This window comes from Brachyistius frenatus, unplaced genomic scaffold (assembly GCF_029030835.1).
Source record: "Brachyistius frenatus isolate BFR_SWC_R1_liver_20210118 unplaced genomic scaffold, ASM2903083v1 Contig_30, whole genome shotgun sequence".
In the NCBI taxonomy this organism is placed as follows: Eukaryota; Metazoa; Chordata; class Actinopteri; family Embiotocidae; genus Brachyistius; species Brachyistius frenatus.
In genome coordinates, this window is record NW_027210629.1 from 2,130,001 (window position 1) to 2,154,347 (window position 24,347).

At 38.3% G+C, this 24,347-nt stretch overlaps 1 protein-coding gene across 3 annotated transcripts in view; it reads left to right on the forward strand.

The window, feature by feature from the left end:
* Nucleotides 1-24,347, forward strand: part of grid2 (glutamate receptor, ionotropic, delta 2) — a 475,952-nt gene that overhangs the window by 304,703 nt on the left and 146,902 nt on the right. For all 3 annotated transcript variants that reach the window (XM_069699497.1, XM_069699496.1, XM_069699495.1), the window contains exons 5-6: nt 12,848-12,901; nt 20,746-20,919. In XM_069699497.1, coding sequence (XP_069555598.1) covers nt 12,848-12,901; nt 20,746-20,919 — 228 coding nt within the window. The remainder of the gene's footprint in view (nt 1-12,847; nt 12,902-20,745; nt 20,920-24,347) is intronic.

Below are 24,347 nucleotides of genomic sequence, written 5' to 3' on the forward strand. Positions count from 1 at the left end.
CATACAACATAGTTTCTTTGAAGAAGTGCATCTGACATTGACTCTGCTTTGAAACATTCTGTCAGGTTTTCTCTTATTTTATATATATATATGTATAATTATTGCAGAGAGCATAAATAGTGTCTTTACAAACCTTCAACAGATACAGATCTCTGAACAATGAAAACTACAAGAAAATCAGTGGATCTCTGGGTGCCAACTGTGCAATTGAAAGGTGCTATCTTGTAATTATGATGATTCATTATATTTTATGGACAGGTTTTGCTCTTGTGTGTTATAAAATGTTTGGTACTCATGAACGACTTTATGCGCTTTCAATTCAAATTTCCCGGCGAGTAATTTCTTCGAATCCTGCTGACTCCAGCTGGATGTAATGCGGCATGATGAAAGTTGACGACTCGCTGCTACGCTGCGTCAAGAAAAACACGTACAGATTCCAATTTCTAAACACTCCGACCCATTGAGACCCTTCTGCTGTTTGTGACCAAGTGTGTTGGGGTTTGTGTATTTATTGTGCGCACAAGGTGAGAGATCTCAGGCATGAATGTAGTTTGAGCTGTGTGTATGTTTTTTTTTTTTTTTTTTTGTGCTGTAAATAAAAGTCACCCTTTCATTTTATTCTTTATTGCTTAATCCATCTGTCACATTTGATTTATGAGACATCTTGAACTGTGGTTTGACCTTACTTGCCGAGCAGTTGCATTTCACCACACTCTTTCAGCATTTTTAGAATCCCTGATTGGTGAACAGAGTGGCAATAAATGGCCTATTTACTGCTGCCCTGAGGTTTTTGCCATGCCTTTTCCTTGTCAACCTCCCCTTTGATCTTATTTTATCTTTTCTCCTGTTCCTGCCATTTGTAGTTTCTCAGCGTTAATAGCACTATAAATTTTGCTCTTCTAAATTTACTGGAGGATGTTTTTCTCAGATGCAAAGCAAACAAGTAATACACTTGAATACATGGCTGCTCACTTGCAGACCTCCATGTTTATCTCCTTCTCTCTCATCCCTAATCGGGTCAGGCTCAGGGTCACATAGTCTCCCTTCTACAAGCCCAGAAGGAAATAGAGGAATACAATTATTTGATCATTGAGAAAGAAGAATATTTAATCTGTCTTCATGGTCATTTGATCTATTATCTTTCTTTTGGTTACAGGGCACAGTGCCCCATGGCTTCAATTTTTGCAGAAGGTATTTTGTGAATAATAACTTATTTATGAAACATCCCACATGCTCTCAGCAAGAGCATGGTGGGAGGTGTGTCTTTGTAAATGAACTGTGTAATTGAATTTACTAATGAGATCTTTTAGTTTGTCTAAACAGGCCTGCTGTACTCATTAGGTTTAGAATAAAGGCTAAAATGGATTCCTTGATAAGATTTTTGCCAAGATTGAGCCATAGCCAGATTGCAGCATTTGAATCCCATTTAAGAAACGTCAACTTCAAAAGTTGTTATGATGTAATACACTAAATTTCTGATCAGTGTTGTGGTGTTTTTTCTAAAAATAATTCAATATTTAAATAGATGTTAGGCCTCAAAGAGACGTATGTTTGAAAGCCTCCCTGGTTTAATAGACAGTTTACAGCAGTACAGCTCTGCATTGAGCAGATAGGATAGGTTATTTAAAGAAAGCTCATTGAAAGCTCTTAATCCATATGATAATTTGGGGTCATGGACCATTCGAAAAACAACTGTAAAAAAGTCACTCATGCACATATAAAGTAGTAGGTGTAAGTTGTTACCAATGCATGCACTCTGATTACCTGTTCAACCTGATTTTGCAGAAAACCTGATTTCCTAACTAATTTTTTTGTATTTCTGATACAAAGACTCAACGGTGAAAAGTGTCATCAAAACCACTCCAAAAACAACTGTAAAAAAGTCACTCATGCACATATAAAGGAGTAGATGTAAGTTGTTACTATTCACCTCATGCAAGGCCTGCGACTTTTTAGTGTGGAAACCCAATAAATCAACACAAGGTCATTAGGGATTCTAAGTATTTGATTTGTATTAATTTTACATTATAATGGAACATTATGGTATATAATATAATTCAGTATGATACATCTCGTTTCCTGATGCCTCAATTTTGAAAAAAGAATGCAGTGCAAAGTTAAATAGTTGTTTCTTTTTTTCGTTTGGAAGGTTAATTTATCGTTAAAAGTTATCTTTTCAGTAAAATAAAGAATGAGGCCATAGAGGTTGTTAACTCTGATTAAAGCAAGAACATGTCATTTATCTCAGAAGAATCAAAACTGTCACAACAGAATAACTTTTCAAGGGTTAATTCATTTAAAAGTGTTTGAAATATGCAATTAGTACATCAATTTCACAGCTAAGAGCATCAGACCTTTCACATGGTTTAATGACACAGTAATGTAAACACATGTTTCCATTTTAAACTAAGAAAAACAAAAACAAAATCTTAATTAAAATTATTTGAAATTACATACATCATTTAGCCCCCAGAGTTACCTGTAAAACATAAGTGCATGGTGGGGTCATCTCCTCCGGCTGATAACTTTAGCATATGCTTCAGCCCCTGGAGGCCAGATCAGATGTGTAATTGAGGACCATAACAGCTGCTACTCTCCACCATATACAGCTGGTTATTCCCTTCGTTGCTCACTCAAACACCAACCCATCATTCTGTGACACTAATATGACCTCATTCTCTCTTCCCAGTTGGTACCTGCTTAAACTTATGTTGTAAGGTTGTTACACCATCCCTGCTTACTAATTCAGTCTGTGTAAGAATATGACCCCATATGCAAAAAAACGCATGTATGTTAATACTTGTAGGCCAACCCGAGTGTTGCCTGGTTGAATTTTCAACAGACCCTGAGGCAATACTGTGAAATGATAACTTATGCATTCACATTAGCAAAGATTATGAATCATCATCTGCACTGTTAAATAGAAGCTACAGATAATGTGCACAAGTGGCCCAATGTCCCAGCTATATTGACAACAGTAGACTTCTTTACTAACATAAAAGTGGGATTTATTGTTTAAGAAATAACATGTAATCAATGAACAGGATAGTGAATACTGAAAGAAAACAGAATCTTGCAGAGTGCTTTGCATGTTTTGTTGTTGTTATTGTTTTCAGCATTTTCAGCTGATATATTCCACTTTTTCTATAGATATTTTTTAAACATGACTTCCATACAAATCAATAGCTGTATAAGTGCATCCTTGTTAATTCAAATAATAATAATTGATTTCCTGTGGTTGGTTTTATGGTTTAAACATTTCCCAAAGGGGGCAGGCAGACTTTGCCTTCTGTAAATGATCTGATTCTGCTTTGTCTGACTGTTTTGTTAACAAAAAATATGAAAGTTTGTTAAAACTGTCTGTGTCCACGTGTAAGTCTATACTCCAGTGCTTGCTATTTCCCTGGGTTCATGTTCACTATATGTGTGGTTTTGTGTATGATTGACACCTGTGAAGATAAACCTATATCTCGTGTCATGAACAGTTAACCTATGATGTACATTTCATATAGTTCAGTCAGGGAGAAGGTGGTTGGTTGAACTGGCTGCAGACAGACAGATGAAAAGAGTTAGAGGGATAAATAGAGGCTCAAAGAGAAACAGGCCTGGCTCATAGTCACCATTTCAATGGCTTTTTTGGTCAGCAAACACACTCTCATTCTACTTGTCAAAGACACACAAGCACATACAATAATTTGTCCTCCCTGTCTGTCTTTCATCCATCTTCATCTGTCTGTCCCTCAAACTGTCACGCACACAATCACACACACAGCCAACCTTTCAGTCCTTTCGCCTGGCCTTGCCATTGGCAATTTCAGCTGATATGAGTTCTGACATTTCAGGACATGGGTTAATCTTTTAATTCACCTGTTCACTCTACTCTCTTTTGCCCTATTCATCTTTGCACTGACTTCCTTTATTTGGGCCACTGAGCTAATGCTGTTTTTGTTTTTTTCTTTTGTGTTGCAGCAGTTATCGTAAACAAGAGGCCAATAGCTTGTAGCTTGCAATTACAAAGCTTGTAATCTAAATATGATTGTCTGTTTTTATATTTTACTTTTAAAGTTATATTGACATGGCATCAGGATGTGTAAAACGCTTCACTTGGAGGTATGGGCCTGTTCTTGGATACATAAGAAAAGTGTACAGAGTCCCATGAAACATTTCACTTTTGTAACCCCAGTGTGTCTTTTTGATGAAGAGGAGTATTTATTAAGAACTATTCACAAAGGGGAGCTGTACATGGTTTGAGATGTAGTACATACATGCATTGCATATTGATTATTTTCAAATAAAGGGGTTATGGTTTGTTTAGCATGAACTTATTCGAGCCCTTCAAACCAGCCGTTAATTGTTTAAATTCATTCAAGGATGGACTGAACCTTAATGGTTCACGGTTGAATCCCACTGAACATTTACTTCCGTGACCCACTCAGTGACACTTACAGTCAATGTATTGGTTTTTGGTTGGGACACTTAGTAGTAATATTGCTCAACATTTTTTTTATATTTTACTTTGAAAACTGGCCATTAAATGGCTTTTTGCCCTGGCAATTTAGCATGCCTTTATTTAAAATACAGGCAAATTACATAGTAGCAAAGCATTTTAAACGGTTTACAAACAAGGCCCCCTACAAATTGTACATAATATGCACAAAGAAAGCTTGTGAACTGAATCTAGATTAATGTATTAGCCATGGGTCTTGACGGGTGGATGGATATTTAATATGGGTTGTGGACATGAATACTAATGTGTGAAATGAAAAATCGTTTTATCCTTCCTATTACTTCTAGAAAAGGTAGCTGGTAATAATAATAATAATAATAACTTTATTTATATAGCACCTTTAAAAACAAAGTTTACAAAGTGCTCTACAGAGAAGCAAAGCATAGTCATCGATAACATCAATACCAGTAAACATTTAAGAAAACAGGAGGCAAAAAAAGACCATACGATAAAGGTAATGAATCCAACAAAACCAAACAAATAACCAAAACAAGCAAATGGAATAGAAAACAAACAAACAAATAAATAAATGAATAAAATAAACAAACAAAAACAGGGGAACAAAAGAACTGCATAAAAGGACATAAAAGGACGACATCACTTAAAAGCAATTCTATAAAAATGGGTTTTAAGAAGTGATTTAAAAGAAGTTAATGATTCTGCAAGCCTTATCTCCTCAGGTAGGTCGTTCCAAAGTCGAGGGGCCCAATCAATTAAAGAACACAACAACATAAAGAATAAACACACATACAGACTAACGCACAAATACACATGTGCACATACAGCTGTGTACCTAAGACACATGAAGACAGCTTATTCCATTTGTTCCAGCCATTGATCCTTCCATATCTAAATGTCAGGTTGCGTATCGTCATATTTGCTGGAGGTGGTTGTGGAGTACGTGTGCTGTTGTACATACAAGCTTTTGTTGTGCGTGGTGTTATACATTCTCTCTGTGGATTTGGCTGGCAGTGCTCAGATCTGTGGTCTGATCAATAAACTGAAAGGCCGACATGTGCACAAACACACACACACACACACACACACACACACACACACACACACGCACACACGCACGCACGCACGCACGCACACAAAGTCTTGTGTGCTTCTGCGCACGCACATGGACACACACAAGCACATGCAGTTTGACGATGATAGATGTCCTGAATGTTGGCCTTGTTACCCTTTGCCATTATAACACACAATATTAAAGACCTTTGCTGTCGTTGCTTTATTTAATGTGTCAAAAAGGGGAAGAGGGAAAATAGGGAGAGCAAGAGAGAGACATTTACTGCTGAGAAATGTCTGCTGAAAGGACAAAAAAGTAAATGACTGCTGCCTGCTCTTTTCCCCCCTCTTGTTTTCATCAGAAAGCAAGGGATTGATCAATAATGCCAATGGATTGTGTGGTGGGCTGGTGAGCAGAGCTAGACCTTGTCCAGATGGGGTTTTGGTGGCTTTTGTTGAGTTTGACAGCTCGGTGTTGGTGTGTGCGCCAGACAAATGGGAGTAAGAGATTGGGTCAAATGGGATCTGTAAAGACACTACGTTGGTGAGCAATCGCAAAAAAAACTAAAACATTTTAATTAACACACACATGCATACGTATGCATATGTATTCTTCAACATGTCTCTCTCTTTTTTTCTTTTTTTTTCTTTTTTTTACGTACCTCTCTGTCTACAAATACAAGCAACACTTTTATAGACCTTGTGGATCAGTGGTGTGTGGCCACAGCGGGATCAGACTAATTAAGCAGACAGTTATGGTGGTGATTTAGAGTCATTAGTTATTGGGAAGAATCGCAGGCCTCCATGTGACTCATGTCACAGTATGGTCCAGTGAATCCGAGACCAAGAACTGCTTAAGTTGCTCTCTGTGTATTGAATACTGTCCCATTGTATTGAACTGTACTGCTGCAGTACACGAAGGTGGGTGAAAAAAGTTCTGAGACTGCTCCTGTTGTGTGTGAACAATGCACAGCACCGTGACATGGAGGAAGATATAATTAAAAATGCCATTGCTTGATTAAAATGATCACCCAAGTTACCCGTGCTTTTAAGAGCAGTGGTCCGGTCTGCGATGTTTGATGCACCTGAAACTTGAGCAGAGAGCGCACACCAAAGTTGGTGACAAACTATTGGAGAACTGAAAGAAGTAGCAGTGAGAACAAATCCAGCAAGTAGGGAAGTTGGGGAACAATGATTGTGTTTTTGTGGGTGAGACACTTGTTTTCAATGCGCTGTGAGCGGGTGTATGGTCATGTTGGTGCGTAACTGAGGTGCTGATTTTGATCAAATAACGAAATTTGTAACACTTAGTAGGGTTATACCTTCCACCTGCTCGATCATGGTGCTGTGCGGAGTTCGCAAATTTCAATATTTATGTGAAAATTTCAGATGCGTAATACTTAGTTGTGATTTACAATAGAAAATGTTCAAATATGCAGTTTTTCACTGCAAGTATATTAAACTAGAAAAGTAGAATTCTGCCTGGAGGACAAGTCATCCACAAGGGAGGGGACTTTTTAATTTGATTGTATAGTGTAATAGTCTTTGAGATTTTTATTTTATGGCCATGAGAAGCTGCAAGACACACCAGAAGGTGACTCATTTCATTATCTTAATATTTTATATGGAGCCTTGGTGAGCCATATGCAATTTGTCGAACTTGATCGCAAAACACCTTCATCAAAATGTATGCCATTACTCTACATTACCATGAATCTCTCTATGCCTGAGTGGCCCTACTATGAAATATGAAATTTATTTATCCTATTTAAGATTCCCTAACCTGTTATATTTTCCTTTGATTTTTTTTTTTTTTTTTTTAGCATTTTTTAAGACAAGAGTTCTAGTACAACAAAAGTACACAAGTAATCAATACAGCCTCCAGACAAGACACTCAGATGTCTGGAAAATTAAACAGTATAGCATTTTTTTTCTTGGCTGTGTGTGTTTGCTGTGTGTGTTAGTCAACAGTCTGTGGAGAGAGTGTTCACTCCATGGTTTGTGTAAAAATTACATACACTTACATGTGTCTGGACATCATTCACACAAACAACATAAATCACACTACACAATATTATTAGAAGATTATTGAAGACACTATCTGACAATTTACTGCTTCAGTCATGGCTGTAATATCCAAGAGGCTGAAGTATGTGCATGCTGGGTCAGTTTATGCCTCTACATGATAAGCAGGTATCATCTAATCTGTTGTCAGGATGGTGTATGTGTTGCGGGATACACATTTGTACTTGTTTATTGATGTGACATTGTAGACGAAGAATAAACAAGAGGCTTGAGATTATCAGTCTTAGCAACTAGTGTGCTAGCAGACTGCATGCCAGCGGAGTGCCTGTTTATGTATGTATGTTGTGTATTTTTGTCAGTGCCTCTTTGCATGTCTTCAGTCTGGGCTCAGTGCTCCCCTGCCAAGTATGGAAATCTTTAGAGCAAAGCAATGTCATAATGCACCACCCTGTGCTTGCCATCATCTCTTTTCAACACACAAGTATGCACACACATACCTGACATCAAGACACACACACAATCAAATATGCATAAGCTACACTGTGGGAGTAGCATGAGTGAGGCGGTGACATGCAGTAGTTATGATATGTCGGGGAGAAACTGCCTCAGTTAGTATGCGCTAAATGCTCAATTCATGAACAAAGAGGGTGTGAGAGGGGGAGAATGAATGGGAGAGATGGCTTGAATAAAAATGAAGTGAGAGGACGAGAGGGTAAACTCCTCTCCTTATTTTGTATGGGAGCAGTTTTAATGTGGTTTGTAACCGAGACATGCAAGTTCAACATGGAGGGAAAGTGTGTCTGGTTAGCAAAGAAAGAGCCAGCGAATAAAAGAAGAAGGTCCAGGCGAGGTTACATGGCTCACAGATAGAAAAAAAAGGGAGAGGGAACATGTAAAACTGAATCATATGAACTCATTAAGAGAATGAAAGTGGCACAGAAGGACTGATAATAGCCCAACAGCGCTCATGGTCAGAAACAGAAAGTGGGGACGAGGTGGATAGACTACTGTCTAAGCTAATAATTGAATCATAAAGCTTTCTCATGAATACAAGGCAGTGAATAATATGTTGTGTAAAATTAAATTTCATAAATTCTGATTCAATTTCTTGAATCCTGGCTCTGATTCCCACCATGTTGAGTAAAAAAACGTTATTTGATTAAATAAGCCTTCTCTTTTTTTCAGCAGTACAATTGATGGACAGGCAAAAAGAGAATAAGTCAATAGGAAATATCATCAATAGGAAATCACATGAGGAATGACGTCATAACATTGGTTATGGTTGTGGAGTCCACAGCCGTGTTTTTTTTCTTTTCTATTATCGGCGTTTCCTCTCCACCCGTTTCTGTCATCCGTGCCTACTTCCGTCCCATCTCTCTGATACTCTTGTTTCCCTGTATATTTGTCTTTCCATCTTTCAGTATTCGGGTGGAATGAAGGGTTTGAGATGATAACAGTAATCATGCTCCCCCACCTCAGTCTCACACAAAGACACTTTTTCCTCACACGCACATGTGAGGACACAGACATGCAAAATGATTATAGTGATCAAAAAGCAGACTTGGATGGACCAAGCTAATAGCATGGTATTTTTTATTTTTTGTGAGCGTGTCAATACATACATGACCATGTAGCACAGCAAGTCAACGTAGTGGACTCTGGACAAATAATGAAACACTGGTGGGGGTCTGAGAGAATGCAGTGGTACAAATGGATCTGTGCATGTCCTTGTGTTTTTCTTGGTATTACTTTGTGTGTGTGTGTGTGTGTGTGTGTGTGTGTGTGTGCGTGTGTGTGCGTGTGTTTATATTTTCACAGCTTGTGCTTGCATGTGTAAATGTGAAGCTTTGAGATGCAGAGTGTGGAGGATGGGCTGTTGGCTGTTTGCTTGATTTGATCACAAATAGTGCATGAAATTAAATGACACAACAATTTTTTTTAATTTAGAGCACTTTATTCAATAGCAACACCCACTCTCCCTCTTCAGGCATCCCCCACAACATACTATGCCAATATCTGTTTTTGCGTTAATATTTCTTAACCTCTCACCCACAGAAACACATATGCATAACATAATATACAACTGTATATTATATGTATATGTATTATGTATATTATTATTATTTATGCTTTGCTGCAGAAAAATCAAACAAATAGACTCAGGAATTATTGTTTTCTTCTTGTCTAAAGAGTGACGTGTGTGTTTATTTATGTGTGTGAGCATGCAACGGCTGAGCAAAGTCTACCCTTGTTTTGTCAGGCCTAGGTGAAAACAGTGCACCTTGACAGATTCCATGTCAACCTTACAGCAGCCTTGTGCGAGGATCTATGATTTTCTCTTTGCCGGACTCCCTCGGGAGCAACAGGTAGATGAAGGTCATTGCAGGATCAAAGTGGTGTTTGGTTGTCTCATGACCACTCGATAAAACACAGCCAAGACCGATGTGTACAGTGGCATGATCTGCGACAGCAAGATCCGTCCTAGTTCTCTCTGTCTGCTTTCAGACTTTGAGAAACCGCTTACTATATTGACAGTTGGTGATTGGATTTGTCCCAGACTGCAAAGCTAGTGTTTTGTGTGATCTTCTGACTTTAGAGAGTAGGATTTAAGCAGAAATGAAGCTTTTGTGGAGCTGGTCAGAGAGGTCAGAAGGATCTCTCTCTCTCTCTCTGGAAGCATTAAGGAGATGATGCCCAGGTGACTCCTACCTACCTCCTAAATTGACATTTAGTTAGTAACAAGGCTGTGGTAGTTTTTTAGTTTGTGCATGTGGACAAATACACAGGCACATGACCTCAGACAAGGCAGTTTGGGATTTTAGCAGCGTAAGTAATTGTGGTTGCTGTTTTGCGCTTGTGTGTGTGTCTGTGTGTTTGTGTGAGATAGAGAGAGAGTATATTGAACAGTTCCAACCCCTGAGGAGTCATGTCTGGTGCTACAAAGCTGCCCTTTCGGTAATTAGCTTAAAACATCTGTCCAGATGGATGCCAGAGGGAGGTCATCATGCGAGAAGTGGAAACACTTGCACACACCCGGTGTTTGCATACAAACAAACAACGTTGGCATATACATATTTGCATTATCTTACACACCCAATTGCATTCACAAATTTAGAGCCACACACTCAATTTTACATTTTCACGCATAAAAAGTCACTTGATAGTGCTTCATGTTTAAAAACTCTGAATTTGACCCATGATCCCATGTGGCTTGTCTAAAATCTTAATTCGCACCAAGGGAAGGGTACATGGAAAAAGACAGTCAGACAGACAGACACACAAGCAGAGAAAAAGAGAACAGAATATCTTGCAAAACCTCTGTTTTCCCGTCCTCCCTCTGTTTCTGCTTTTGCAATGCGCCAACAGATGGAAAACAGAAACAGCACGAGAGGACAAAAAAAGACGAATATCTGCATATACTGGTTATTCATAGTATTTCTTTTTCAGCTCCTACAGTAGAAGTAGAGGGGGGCAGAGATGCTGACAAAAAAAATAAAACTAAGGAACAGATTGTATTTTGCATGTCCTTCCTGCCTTACTTCTTGTCTGCGTTGCATGCAGCCATGTTTTCTGTAGACAGAGCATTTTACGGCCGCAGTCTGTGTTATAATGATGAAGTTTTATGGAGGCTCTGTGGGAGATTAAACCACTATTAGCCATGCTCCGTCACCCTCTCCAGCTGTTGCCTTTTGTTTACGGCTAAAAAGTGCTTTATGCCACACTGCTATATTCACCTAGACAATTATAGGTAATAATATATGAGTGGGACTGTATTTTTACACCAGGATTAGAGAAGGGAGGCAGATGTAAAACAAGTGAAGAAAAAGAGCAAGAGCAGTCGCAGAGTGAGCAGCTTAAGCTGTAGATGATGGGAAGAAAGGGGAGGCAGGAGCAATGAAGAGAACAAAAATTAAAGCATAGGATTGAGAGACAAAAGAGGTGACAGGCAGAAGCAAGTGCTTTTTGACAGAAGAAAGTCAAAAGCAAGGTAACAAGACTGAGCCCTCAACCTTGTGTTCAAAAGTGAATGAAACAGATTGAGTGATGTGCATTGAAAAGAAATAGATGAGATATGGATGATAGATAACAGAAAGCGAGTGGACAATACATTACTGTTGTTTGGTTTGGAGGAAGAAAGGGATGCTGAGAACAGCACTGAAACATCGTTTTTTTTTGTATCCACTACATTTATTTGTGTAGGTTTTTAATGGCACCCAGCCTTTCAGTCTTCAGAAATGCATCCTTCACTGATCCTTAAATTATGTTCGACTTAAAAATATGTAGCTTCGGTCTGGTTTTACACTCATTTAGTTATATATTTTTTTAACCAAAATGGGTAAAGTAAGCCAAACCAAATGCAAAAACACAGATAAACAAAACTATCTGCTGTGTCAGAGAGTGGTGTGATATTCAGAAGTAGCCTTTCTCATACTGTGTGCTTCATTTATGTTGAGCACAGGAAAAAGAGGGGACATGAGGGGGAATAGTGAGGTGAAGAGCAGATGAGAGTAACTTGAGTAGAGAGACGTCATCCTTTTGAATGTCAGAGAAAATGATTGAGAAGACACTGACAAAAATTGCTGCTATACACAGAAAAACATGACAATATAACAGAAGTGTACAGTAGGTGCAAATGTACGGTATATTTGGAGTTCCAAATGATTTTTCCTTGTGTGCGATTGCTCTCTCTGCTATCCATATATCTTCAAAGGGTCTTTGCTGCAGTGTTTAACAATTGTGTAGTTGCTGGTAAAGAGTTGACACATATAAATTTTTAAGTTGCACCATTAACAATTCATGGATTTTTTTTTTTTTTTTTCCCCTTTGCTGAAAATCATATAACTTTGAGGCAGTGTGTTTCAGAGACACCAGCACGGACAAAGAGAAAGAGAGTGAAGTTCTCTCAGAACTCTGTCTAATCTGTGAAAATTGAGAATTTTTTTACGTTGAGATGTCAGTGTTTGCATTGGTGCTTGTGTGTATCGTGTCACACACAAGCAAGCTTTGCGATATTTGCATGTGTTTGAAAATATTGCTGACTGATACCTTGAGCATCTTTGATACAAGTTTTCCTCACCTCACGTATGCCAAGCTTCTTGCACATTTCTATAATGTTATTTTTCATCATATTCACACTTTAGACGTCATAAATAACCTTATTCAAGCCAAACGAATATCTGAAAAGGTGTCTTCTAACTCAGTTCCCTTCTTTTGACCAGCCATACATCTAAAGCCAATCTATTTCTACCCTACCAATGTTTTTTCTTTAGTCTAAATGAGATGGTGTGTTTTGTTGTTTTGCAGGTGGTGGAGACCAACCTGGTGGCCTTCGATTGTCACTGGATCCTGATTAATGAGGTGAGTGCCATGGAAATGATTTATGGATCCTGGGCTGGGTGTGCCTTCTGTTCACCTTATTGTTTCAATTACCCCGGGAATATTTATGACTTTAGATCCAGGACCCTTCTCATCTCTTCATTGTCTTGGATGTTTACAGAAGGCAGAAGAGATCCAAAAGTTGTTGACCTCTTTTCTCTCAGATTAGTTCATCCAAAAACATACACAACTCGACCAAGGACAATTTATTTTAGTGAGCGCTGGCTGCAGTGCACCACAGGCAGAACAATGCATTAAAGATGAGGGTTTTTTAGTCTCACCACTTATTTAAGCTAAAGCCAATTTATTTAAACAATACAATTTCAGAGATGACAACAGTGACCTTGGTAGAATACCTTTTAATGATAATATAGCCCTCAGTTAAAAATCTGTAATACTACTTAAATATGTTAGGCTTTTTGGATTACATTGTAAAGAAAAGCACCGGCAGCCCACAAAGTCACTCTCCTACTCCTCAGAGTGCACTGTAAACTTTTTGTCTCGTGAATGTCTGTCATCCATGTTCACGATCACTGATCGGAGTAACTACTGGTCATAAAAGAAACATAATTAAAATTTAATGTGGGCTGTAATTTCATATTAATTCTGAATAGGAATCCATCTTTGATCTTGCTTCATGAAAAGTGTCTTTTACAAAACCAGCAGGATCAGCTACATTTGTGTGTGAGCATGTGTGTTTGGATGTGTATAGCTAATGTAAGTGTGTCTTGGTAGCCTTGGGCATTACAAGAAAGTTGCAGGGCACCAACAGGGGGTCCACGTTACACACACACACACACACACACACACACACACACACACACACACACACACACACACACACACACACACACACACACACACACACACACACACACACACACACACACACACACACACACACACAACCAACCATATACACAAATGGATATATGGGATGAGAGCAAAGAACAACATTTACTGTCGAAACGATGTACAAGCCAATTTGGGACAAACAAGAAAAGATAATCAGAAGCTTTAGTCTACTGTAATTTTACATTTTCTCTCTTTCTGTTCCATTTTCAAGTCATAGCCAGTAACTATATTAATTCTGCAAAATGCTACAAGGCTCAGCAGTCCTGTTACTGGCTCAGTTATGTAAAAGGAAGTATTTATGGTTGAAACATATGTTAGTATGTATGGCATCCATTAATGCTGCAGGGACAGTATATCATGTTTTCAGATTTTTGCTTTGAGAATGTCAGCCTTGCAATATGATGGTTAGAATTGTTTCCTTCATATTTGAGATGGATGAGAGACTGCAGTAACATTGTCACAATCCCCTCCCTAAGTACCTCAACTCCTCAGTATTGTTGTTGCATTTTCTCAAATGCTAACACTTCTAGGGAGTGAGGGAACAGAATGAGCCTCATCCATGCACTTTAATGAAGATGGTGGACTTATCAGAGGTAAAAATGTGGATAAATCTGTTGAAAACAACCACTTAGTATGAGTTATTGACTTTACACAGGGAGCATTATGCCACTTAACTGTACCACCTCTGCTAACAAAAAAAGATGGCATATCATAATACAAATTTTACATCTAACACCAGAGACGTATCCACTCACTTATGTCAAAAAACACTTTCCTGACAGAATGTCTTTGTAGAGTTTGTGTGGCAGTCAACTAGCCTACAAAGTAGTCTATCACTGATTGAATGCGTGCAAGGCTAATGTAACATCTAATATACGATCTGTATAACACTCCAGAGGCTTCCTGTTTGCAACCTACTTCTTTGCTTAACTTCCGAGGAGGCTTAACATGTCATTCTACGGCCTGTGTGTATGTCTAACAGCATGTTGCCTGTAATGATTTCTGCCTGCTGCTTTGGAGGAATCAGTGGTGAAATGCATTCTGGCAGGCCAATACTCCCTCAGTTGTTCGTGTTTTAGTAACTGAAATGTGTTTTCCATAGCTGGATATACAAAGAAACCTTTATATATGTACTAGGAAAACACTCCAGCCACAGACAGAAAATCAAACCAAAAGTGGAGGTCAGTTTGTTTTGTGTTTTTTTTTTTTTTCATTTCTGATTTTTTTTTGTTGCAACCTTTCCTTTGGCTAAAAGCTACCATCACTTGCAGAACATGCTTGACAAAGGCTCACTTCAGCCACTTGACTCACCACTCTTATGCAGAAGCTGAGAGTGGAAATATTAGGTGTGTTTGTAATGCTATTAAGTGAAATCAACTATGTCTCTTTACACATGTCCTTTCGGTCTGAAATGTTCTCAGCCATCTTACACTCAAAACCCAAATTATTCAATATTTTGTTATATATATTAGTTATTTAGAAAACATATCAAATAAATCGAACAAATGAGTGTGGTGTGAAGACGCTGGATTGAGTTGTGCTATCTGTTCACAGGCTGTGGTGGCTTCTTAGAGTTTTGACAATCCTGTTAGTGTCCAGATACCACAGCACTCAATTTACTACAAAATATATATTTCCTCTGTAACACTTAACAATACAGTACATGCAATTGTGAATAGTTAAAGAGGAGCAAGTGAGGCACCTATGAGGAATGATCTGATAATTAATGAACTGTTAATGAGTAGTCCCTGAATAACCCTGTGTCAAGGACTATGCAGTGAGTCACTGGAGAACACACTGGTAGATACTATTATTAATGAATCATTAGGTAACAGTTAATTCATAAATATCTGTAAAACAGAAGTGGTGCCAGCTCATTAACACTAGTTCATTACAAATGTCTTCATCATTAGTTGCTCGTTTTGTACTTTCCCTGGTGTGTTGATAAGAAACTACTTAATTCCTCATATACTTGTTAGTTTTGTATGAGAAAAAGGGAAGGTAATGGTCAGATAATCATGAAGTAATGAGGAACTCATTTTTAACTACTCAGTATTATGTGTCACTTTACGTGGGGGATAGTATAGAAATAAAACCAGTTAGATAACGAATGTATGGTTATTGTAAGACAGTTAAAGCATTCACAAAGAAGCACAGCTTTATGGGCCTCCTTTTCTAACCTTTCTGTCTCTCTCCCTTGCTCTTAACCGTACTAAAAAATCATAAATGGCTTCAAATAATTTATCTAAAAGCTTTATGCATAACTTTTAAAGAGCAAGACTCAAATTTAGTCACAGATTATTCTGATTTAGACACAATATTCCATTGGCTACGTGAAGTCCTCAAGCAGAGTGTTTAAAATAGATGAGCGGTTATAATATTTTGTCATAAGTAATGTCCTCCAGTACTGCTTCTTCGGAGAATGAATATTCCGATGTATGAAAGTGCTCTCCTTCCCTATGGATTTTTATGGATGAGGGGGTAGTGTATGGTTGTCATAACTCTGCTTTATCTACAGCCAACAGTCAGACAGCCCCACTGAGGGCGAGTTCACAGTTCATAATTGATCATCCTTCCTTTAGCCATCTCCTTCTCTCTTCTCAGGATGAGAGGATGACGAGTATGAGGACAAAAAAATGATAAGGGATGCTCATGGCTTCTTATTTCTCTCAGTCTTTCTCTTAAATTTGGAGGACAACTCCACTATTGACCTTACTCCTCTGAATCTCTACATGAGCTCACATTTTCTGTTATGATCTTCCCTGTTGTTGTTCACCCATTTTTCTCTTTCTGTCCATTAATTTGTTTTGCCTTTTTGTTTCTCAAGTGAACAAATGCACCATGATTAGATTGGATGATATGGCTTTCTCTGTCATTTGGATTCTCAAAATGACTTTGCACCCTGTCATATGAAAGCCACGTAAATGGAAAAATTGGGATTGTCATGCTTTGAATATAATTGACGGATTATATAGTGTTGTACAGTTTAAAAACACTTTACAGACATTTGGCTAATGAAGCCGATCAAAACCCACTGGACAAATTGTGCAGGGGTTGATGTCATTTATTGTTCTTTGAAACAAATTGAAGATACAAAGTGACTACATCTTTATATTGCTGTTTGAGCAAAGTGGGCCATAACAACTTAAGAGGTCAGATGATTTGGAGGAACTAATACAATTAGTTACAATTAGATGGCAAACCAAACATTTGAGAGTGTATTAGCGTGAAGCCTATTATAAGTAGTCAATAGGCTAAATCTGGTGTCTCTAATTATTCAGAAGAGACATATTGATTTGAGTCTCTGTCTGAATGAAACATATTTTTTACAAATTTGCAATTTAATAGTTGATCAACAGGAGCAGACTTTTGCATGAACCATCTGTGTAGTATTTGGTATGAATAATCAACTTGAAGTTCTTCAAGTCTCTACTTAATGTTGTCCAAAACACCAGCCTGTTGTTTCAATACTGCCAAGAGCTCGACTGCTATAGTCCTGTAGACCATGGTACATTGTGAGATCCTCTGAGTACCACTTTGAACCAATATTAGGAAATGAGTGCATCGATTTAAGTGAAGTGTTGGTATTTTTTTTCTGTTTTGGGACACGCTTGCCTACAACCTGTCGTCACATCAACGTGCACTTTATGACCACAAGTGTGGGTATTATCGCTGTCTTTATAACTCCCATCATCCAAGCCTCTCTGCCTGTCATGGCCTTTTTCTTTTTTTCTGAGATGAAAGGGTGGCGAGGAGAAATGTATGGACTGTTGTGGGAATTCGTTGAAGGTGGTGGAGAGGAAAGATGAGGGCAAGAGAAATGAAGATGGATGTGCTTTTGTTCAGGATTTGTTTTGTTTTGTTTTTCAAAACTTTGAACTTTTAAATCAGAGCAAAACAGGCAGATTTGCTGTTTTCATAGAGAAGAGGTGAACAGGGAGGTTGGGGGGAGGAGCAGAAATCGTCAAAGAATAAATAAAAGCAGCTTTCCCCCCCTCATCGACAGATGAGAAGAGAAAAGGAGGGATTTGGGTGTCTCCAGGGGAGGCAGAGGGAGGGGTTGAGGGGAGAAAGAGCAGAGGACAAAGTAGAGAGATCTGGAAAAAAGTGCCAAGAAGAGTTGCGAATGAGGGATGTGTTTTTGCGTTTCACTCTCATCTTCAAGTAAAGTACTAAAGACGAGGATTTGGTCCTCTTTGGGAAAGAAGGGAAGGAGAGGTGATGGGTTGATGTTGATGGGCTATGCCTGCGGACCAGAACTTCAAGTTTATAGAGTAAACAACTCATAATTCAGTCCAGATATATGAGCTGCAAGGCACTCTGGTTGTTACAATTTACCCAAACGTTCTGGGTTCAGGTTGGACTTGGAGCATATGTTGAGGCCAACTCAACCATCTTCAGGTCTAAATGACTCTGTAACTGAAAGTTCAGTTTGGAGAAGGAAATTGAACTGAGAAGAATGAATAAAAACAATAATCCTACCTTTTTTTCAAATGCTGTTGTATTGAATAGGGAATTAGAAACTTGGCAAAAATGTCACTTAGTAAAGGATTGTTTGATTACTGATTTTTCCAAGCTGTTGATCAGGTAATCAGCAGTATGTATGTCATGGTTGCTTTGAAAAGCCAATAAAATGACTAGTGATTTCATTTTTATAAATCAAATTACCAAACTTTATCTTAACAGAGAGTTCAGAAGGCTCACTCACACTATTTTGATTGACGAAGCCCACAGAAGGTTAACAGCAAATGACCTGAGTGAAGGTATGACAGAAATGAAATGAAATGAAACTCTATGATCAAGAGAGATTTCATAATGTGAGGTGAATGTCAACTCTGCAGCCGTTTCTTTTCCTAAGACTCCTCAGTGTATTTCTTTGTGTCATGTGTGTGTGTGTGTGTGTGTGTGTGTGTGTGTGTGTGTGTGTGTGTGTGTGTGTGTGTGTGTGTGTGTGTGTGTGTGTGTGTGTGTGTGTGTGTGTGTGTGTGTGTGTGTGTGTGTGTGTGTGTGTGTGTGTGTGTGTGTGTGTGTGTGTGTGTGTGTGTGTGTGTGTGTGAGCGTATGTGACACATTTATTACGTCTTAGCTGTTAAAAGGCCAAAAATGTTTAGGGCATTGAAAGTCACACTGGGTGATATCCTGTTAGTTTGTCTACAGGGGGATACAAAGAGGCAAAGACAACATGACAAAGGAAGAGGGACAAATGTTTTTGTAAAGCGCGAACCACAAAATGATCTTCAGCTGTTAAGTTTGTTTTTGTCTTTGAATATGTTTTATGTGCCTGTGCATTGGTGATTCTATATTTGTTTGATCCTTTGAGTGGAGCCCTCTAGATAATTTGTGCCTGCTGATCTTTCTTTGCATGCCCTTGACTGCCCACTGTGAATCTTAATTATATTTTCGCCCGCAAATGCCTTTTTAACAATTTTCAGCATTTTCTTTCTGTCCTGCATCCTTTTTGTTGGCTTTATAATTCAGTCCCCTTCTGGGGTTTTATGGAAGCAACTGTTTGGCATTTTTGCCACGTTTTAGCCCCAAAAGCCAACTAATAGATTTCTTATTTGCACTGTTTATAAAGTAGATATATCAGAGCAAAGGGTGTTCATGCAAGGCTGAACATGTTAAATTATTTCAATGCTTCTTCAAGCCAAAAATATCCTTTTATTCTGTTTTTAACTTGTATTAATAATTTAAATCAATTCTAGATCCCAAGCTCTCAGTTCACTTACTGAAAAATCAAATCAAATATGACAGCAGAGAAAGAAAAAAAAGTGTTGAGGTGGGAACTTTGAAATCAGCTATTAATGTGCATCAGCTACAGCAGCAATTTGATTTCAGAAACAAATAGATATGTGTGGATATAGGGCAAGGGCCATATATCAGCCTAATTAGTACAGATGACGTCGGCAATACCAATACAGCCCGTATAAAAGTACCTCTAATCACCATTAATCACATCCCATGAGGACTCGCAGGTCTTAATGAACGTTAATTACATTCAATTAAAATACATTGAGATTAGTCAATGAGGTGTGGTACCTATAATATTACCTCTCACTAATATGGAGAGTGTGTGATGGCTTGTTTATGTATGTGCATGGTCTGCAGGCAGAGTCCTTTCCATCCTGTCAAGCAGGCTGCCATGTGCAAATGAGAGAGAATCAAAAGGGTTTTGCATGATCGGAAGGCTTAGAGACAATCTCATGAAAACACATACACACAGATTTACACACAAACTGGCATACACACTCAAGACACGCCCAAGCACACACAAGCACAAACAATTACTGCACACATATACAAAGAAGGCAGAGGCTGTCCCGGTTGGTGGCAGCGTTACCTCCACCAGGGACGATAAACGTCAGTTCTCATCTCGTCAACACATGACCCTCTTGCACAGAGGTTGGATGGAGATCCATGGATGGAGAGCGGGAGGGAGAGATTGTGTCCTAGGGCTAAAATTAGCAATGATTCTTCCCCCAAGGTTTTGCAAGGACATGCAGAGTACAGACAAACACACGTGCGTACACAATAAACATATGCACACACTCAGACACACAAACAAGTTTTTTTGACCCTCCTCTCTCCCTCTTTTCATATGCTGACGTGTGCCTTTCACATCTAATAACTTATTTGTGTATGATGTAGACAGCTTTTCACTGCTTAGTGTGGTCATAAGGGGAAACCTAAAGCACATAAAACAAGCCCTAAACTACTTACAATATATCTTTAATGTTTTTATGAATTGCAAAAATGTTTGACTTTTATTGAGTAGTACAAGTTTTCTTTTAGTTTGTTGATTGTTTGTGGGCGAGCATACTGTTCTTTTTTTTTCTTTTCTTGTTGGCCGTAGGGAACATTAAATGGCACAATGGAATAATTAATATTGTTGCTGTTCCCCCCTATCCTTTCCTGAACCCCCATTTGTTCACCTCCCTACCACCCTTGCTTCCTTCTTTACACCCTCTCAGGAGATCACAGACTACGACTTACAGGATTTAGTTATGAAGTCGATCGGTCGGCTGACGTTGGTGCGCCAGATGTTCCCGATGCCCCAGAACACAACTCAGCGCTGCGTTAAACACAACCATAGGATTAACACTTCCCTCTGTGACCTCAAGAACCCTAAAGCTCAGCAGCTGGAGGTGAGTTGGTTTGGTAATTTGTCCAGAAGGCATGTCAACAACTTTCAATTCCAGGAGGAATACTGGTATTATGGTGAAAACTTGCTCAAGTGTTTGATTCGGTAGCGGCCTGCTACTAACCATTGTGTGTGTGTGTGTGTGTGTGTGTGTGTGTGTGTGTGTGTGTGTGTGTGTGTGTGTGTGTGTGTGTGTGTGTGTGTGTGTGTGTGTGTGTGTGTGTGTGTGTGTGTGTGTGTGTGTGTGTTTTGCAGCTAATAAAAGAACATTTGTCTTGACACGTAAATAAGTGTATTTACTTTTCTTTCTTTTTTTACGTAATAATTAAGGAAGAAACATAAATGAAGACAGTAGAATTTTTGTCAAAACAAATGACAAAATCAAAGGGAATTAAGGAACAGTCATTATACCCATTAGGAAGTTGTGAAAGGAGTGTTTGACTTGAGGAGTATTTAGAACATTGTGTAATGTTATAGAAACAACAACAAAAATCAACAGATGATCGATGTTATAAATAACTCATTCATAAATATGTGTATTCTTATCTTTAGCTTTAAATTTTAGCTTGAAAAATTGTATAATAATGTTTGTTGTTGAAGTTTACTATACAGAGAAAAACTGTGAGTTGAAAAGCTGCTCACTTTTCACCAAAAAGCTTTAGTCAGGAACATCAGTGCCAGCCAAATAGCCAAAGCCACTGTGGAGAGCTGAGAGGGGATTCTTGGTCTTTGATATTTTGTCCCTTTGCACTTTAATTAACCCGATTGGGGGTCAGAAAAAGGAAATAAATATAAGTCCAATCAAAACATCCTGAATTTACTGTAGGTACTTTTTTGAGACTGAGATGGACGTCCACTGAGAATATGATCAATTGATGGCTGTCTGCATTAATGGTAAACTTTGCCCCCCAGTAAGAAACTGTTCTACAAAACAGTTAACCAGTATCAGTAACTTCATGTAGATACAACAAAAAAATGATCACCCACCTCTTTAATGGGTACACCTGTGCAACAAAATGCAATTAAAATGTTTTTTTCTGTCAGAGCAATTTTTATTTAACCATATGTTGTAACTTTGTGGTCACATTTTTTTTGTACTAACCTGCATTGTTTTAAAGGCTTTTTTTATAATATTCTGCTCCCCTCATGTACAGTATATAAACTGGGAGGACAAAATTAGAAGTGCCACAGTAAATACTATACACTGGCCTACACCCAATAACCCATATTGACAAAGTAAAAATATCAAAAATCTGAAATGGAAATCTGAAAATATTAATTGTGGTAAGTTGCATCAAGTTTCCTTCAACTATTATTAAAATGTGTTAAGAACTTGACTTCAGTCCACCTATGGCAACTTATATTAATTGGATATAGTTTGGAAAGGCACACAGCTGTGTGTTTCTGCAATTCACTCTGTATCTCAGGACAAAAACCACCTCATGAAACGCAAGGAATTCTGTTTAACTCTGTGATAAAACTGTGGTGAAGCATAAATCAGGCAACAATATAAAACAAGTTTTAAGGGTCTGAGTGTTTCCCTGACAGATAATTGTGAAATAGAAGTTTGTAACCACCAGGACTCCTCATACAGTTGGCCCTAGAGCCAATTTGAGTAGCTGACCAAGAAGGGATTTGGGCATGGAGGGCACCAAGCACCCAGCAGTCATTCTACATACTTTCAGAGGACTGCAGTGATATGGGAACCTGCCAGAAGGAAAACCATCTCAGCAGCACTTCATTAATTAGGCTTTCATTGGGCTCAACAGAGAAGGGTGATTCTTGAGTAAAAGGCATATGACAGCCTGCGTGGAGTTTGCCAAATGGAATTTAAAGGACTCAGGCCATTATAAAAAAAAAAATGCCTGTCAGTGACATGGACAGGGAGACTGATCAGAACTAAAGGGAGGATGAAAGCTGAAAAATACATAGGTATAGAAAACCTGCTCAACAGCATATCAACATGCATCTGGGACTATGGTTCAGCTTTCATCATGACAGCTGCAATGGCTTCAGGACAAGTATTCTACTGTTCTTGAGTGGCCCAGCTATAGCCCATACATAAACACCATATAATATCTGTGGATGAAGCTGAAGATGGCAGTTCACAGACCCTTATCATCAAATCTGACACAGCTTGACAGGATCTGCCAGGAAGAATGGGATATACCCAAATGCATGTGTGCAAAGCCTGTAAAGACTAACCCAAGAAGAATCAAGGCTTGAACTTTGGCCAAAGGGGTCTCTACAAATACCTAATAAAGGGTCTGACTACTTTTGCAAAAGAGAAACTCAAGTTTTTGATTTTATATAGATTTGCAAAAAAAACAAAAAAACATGAGTTTACCTCATTCCAGTTTGTTATTGAGTGTAGATTGATGGGTAAATGGCAAACATGTCCATTCTAAATTTAATCTACAACACAAGAATGAGTGCAAAAAGTGAAAGGGCTCGAATACATTTTGAAATGACTGCAATCCAGTACATTACCAATTTCAACTCAGTAATGAGCTAATCCCTGAGTAGACACATTTCTGACGATGTCTCCAAAAATGGAAAATATAAACTCTGAGCACTGAATTGCAAAATGTACAGGTGTGATGTGGCCACTGAGTGTTCATTGTGTACAACTCCATCAATTTGGTTGTTAATTACCTTATAGGCTTAATTTAAGTTCGTGAATATTTGAACCTGAATTAGTAATCAATATATCTAATTACAAATACGTTTGGTTGGTGTTAAATATGCCTCCAAGTTACTTGACCTCCATTGTAAATAAAATAAAACCTAAAAACAAACTAACAAGCATTAAACTTTGATACATACAGTCATAGAAAAGCAGAGTGAGGTATCATCATGCATTGTGAGGTACATAGAGTTCTATAGTGTGCATGAACAAGTATTCTGTAATGCCCTCAAATTCCCTTTGCATTGTATTTAAACAATGTTGTATATTTGATTTAAAGTAATGATAAATTAAAAAAAAGAACTTTCGCACACTACTGGTGTGATTAAAAGCTGCTCTGGCACTGGGTCTTTTATTCCTCTTAACATTTCAACATGTCTGCCGGTTCAAAAGCTTCCCATTACGTTAATTTACCAGGCTTGATGATTTGACACGGTCACTGCATGTGTCTGTAAGACATTTTACCTGAAACATGAATCATATTGGGGGAAAAAAACAGCCCACATTCTTCTGACCTCAAAATTCATTTTATTTTATGGTCCTTGAAAACACAGTGAGGGTTTATTTTTCCATTTTCACGTTTCCTTTACTTAGTGTTTTTCTTTTTTCTTTTTTCTTTTTCTTTTTATATTTCCCCCAGGGTGGCAATATGGATGCAATTATTACCTCTTTTTGTGTATACGTGAATCATCAAGCTTCCATCAAATAGAGCAGAGAAAAGGAAGCACAGTCTTATTTATGTGTCA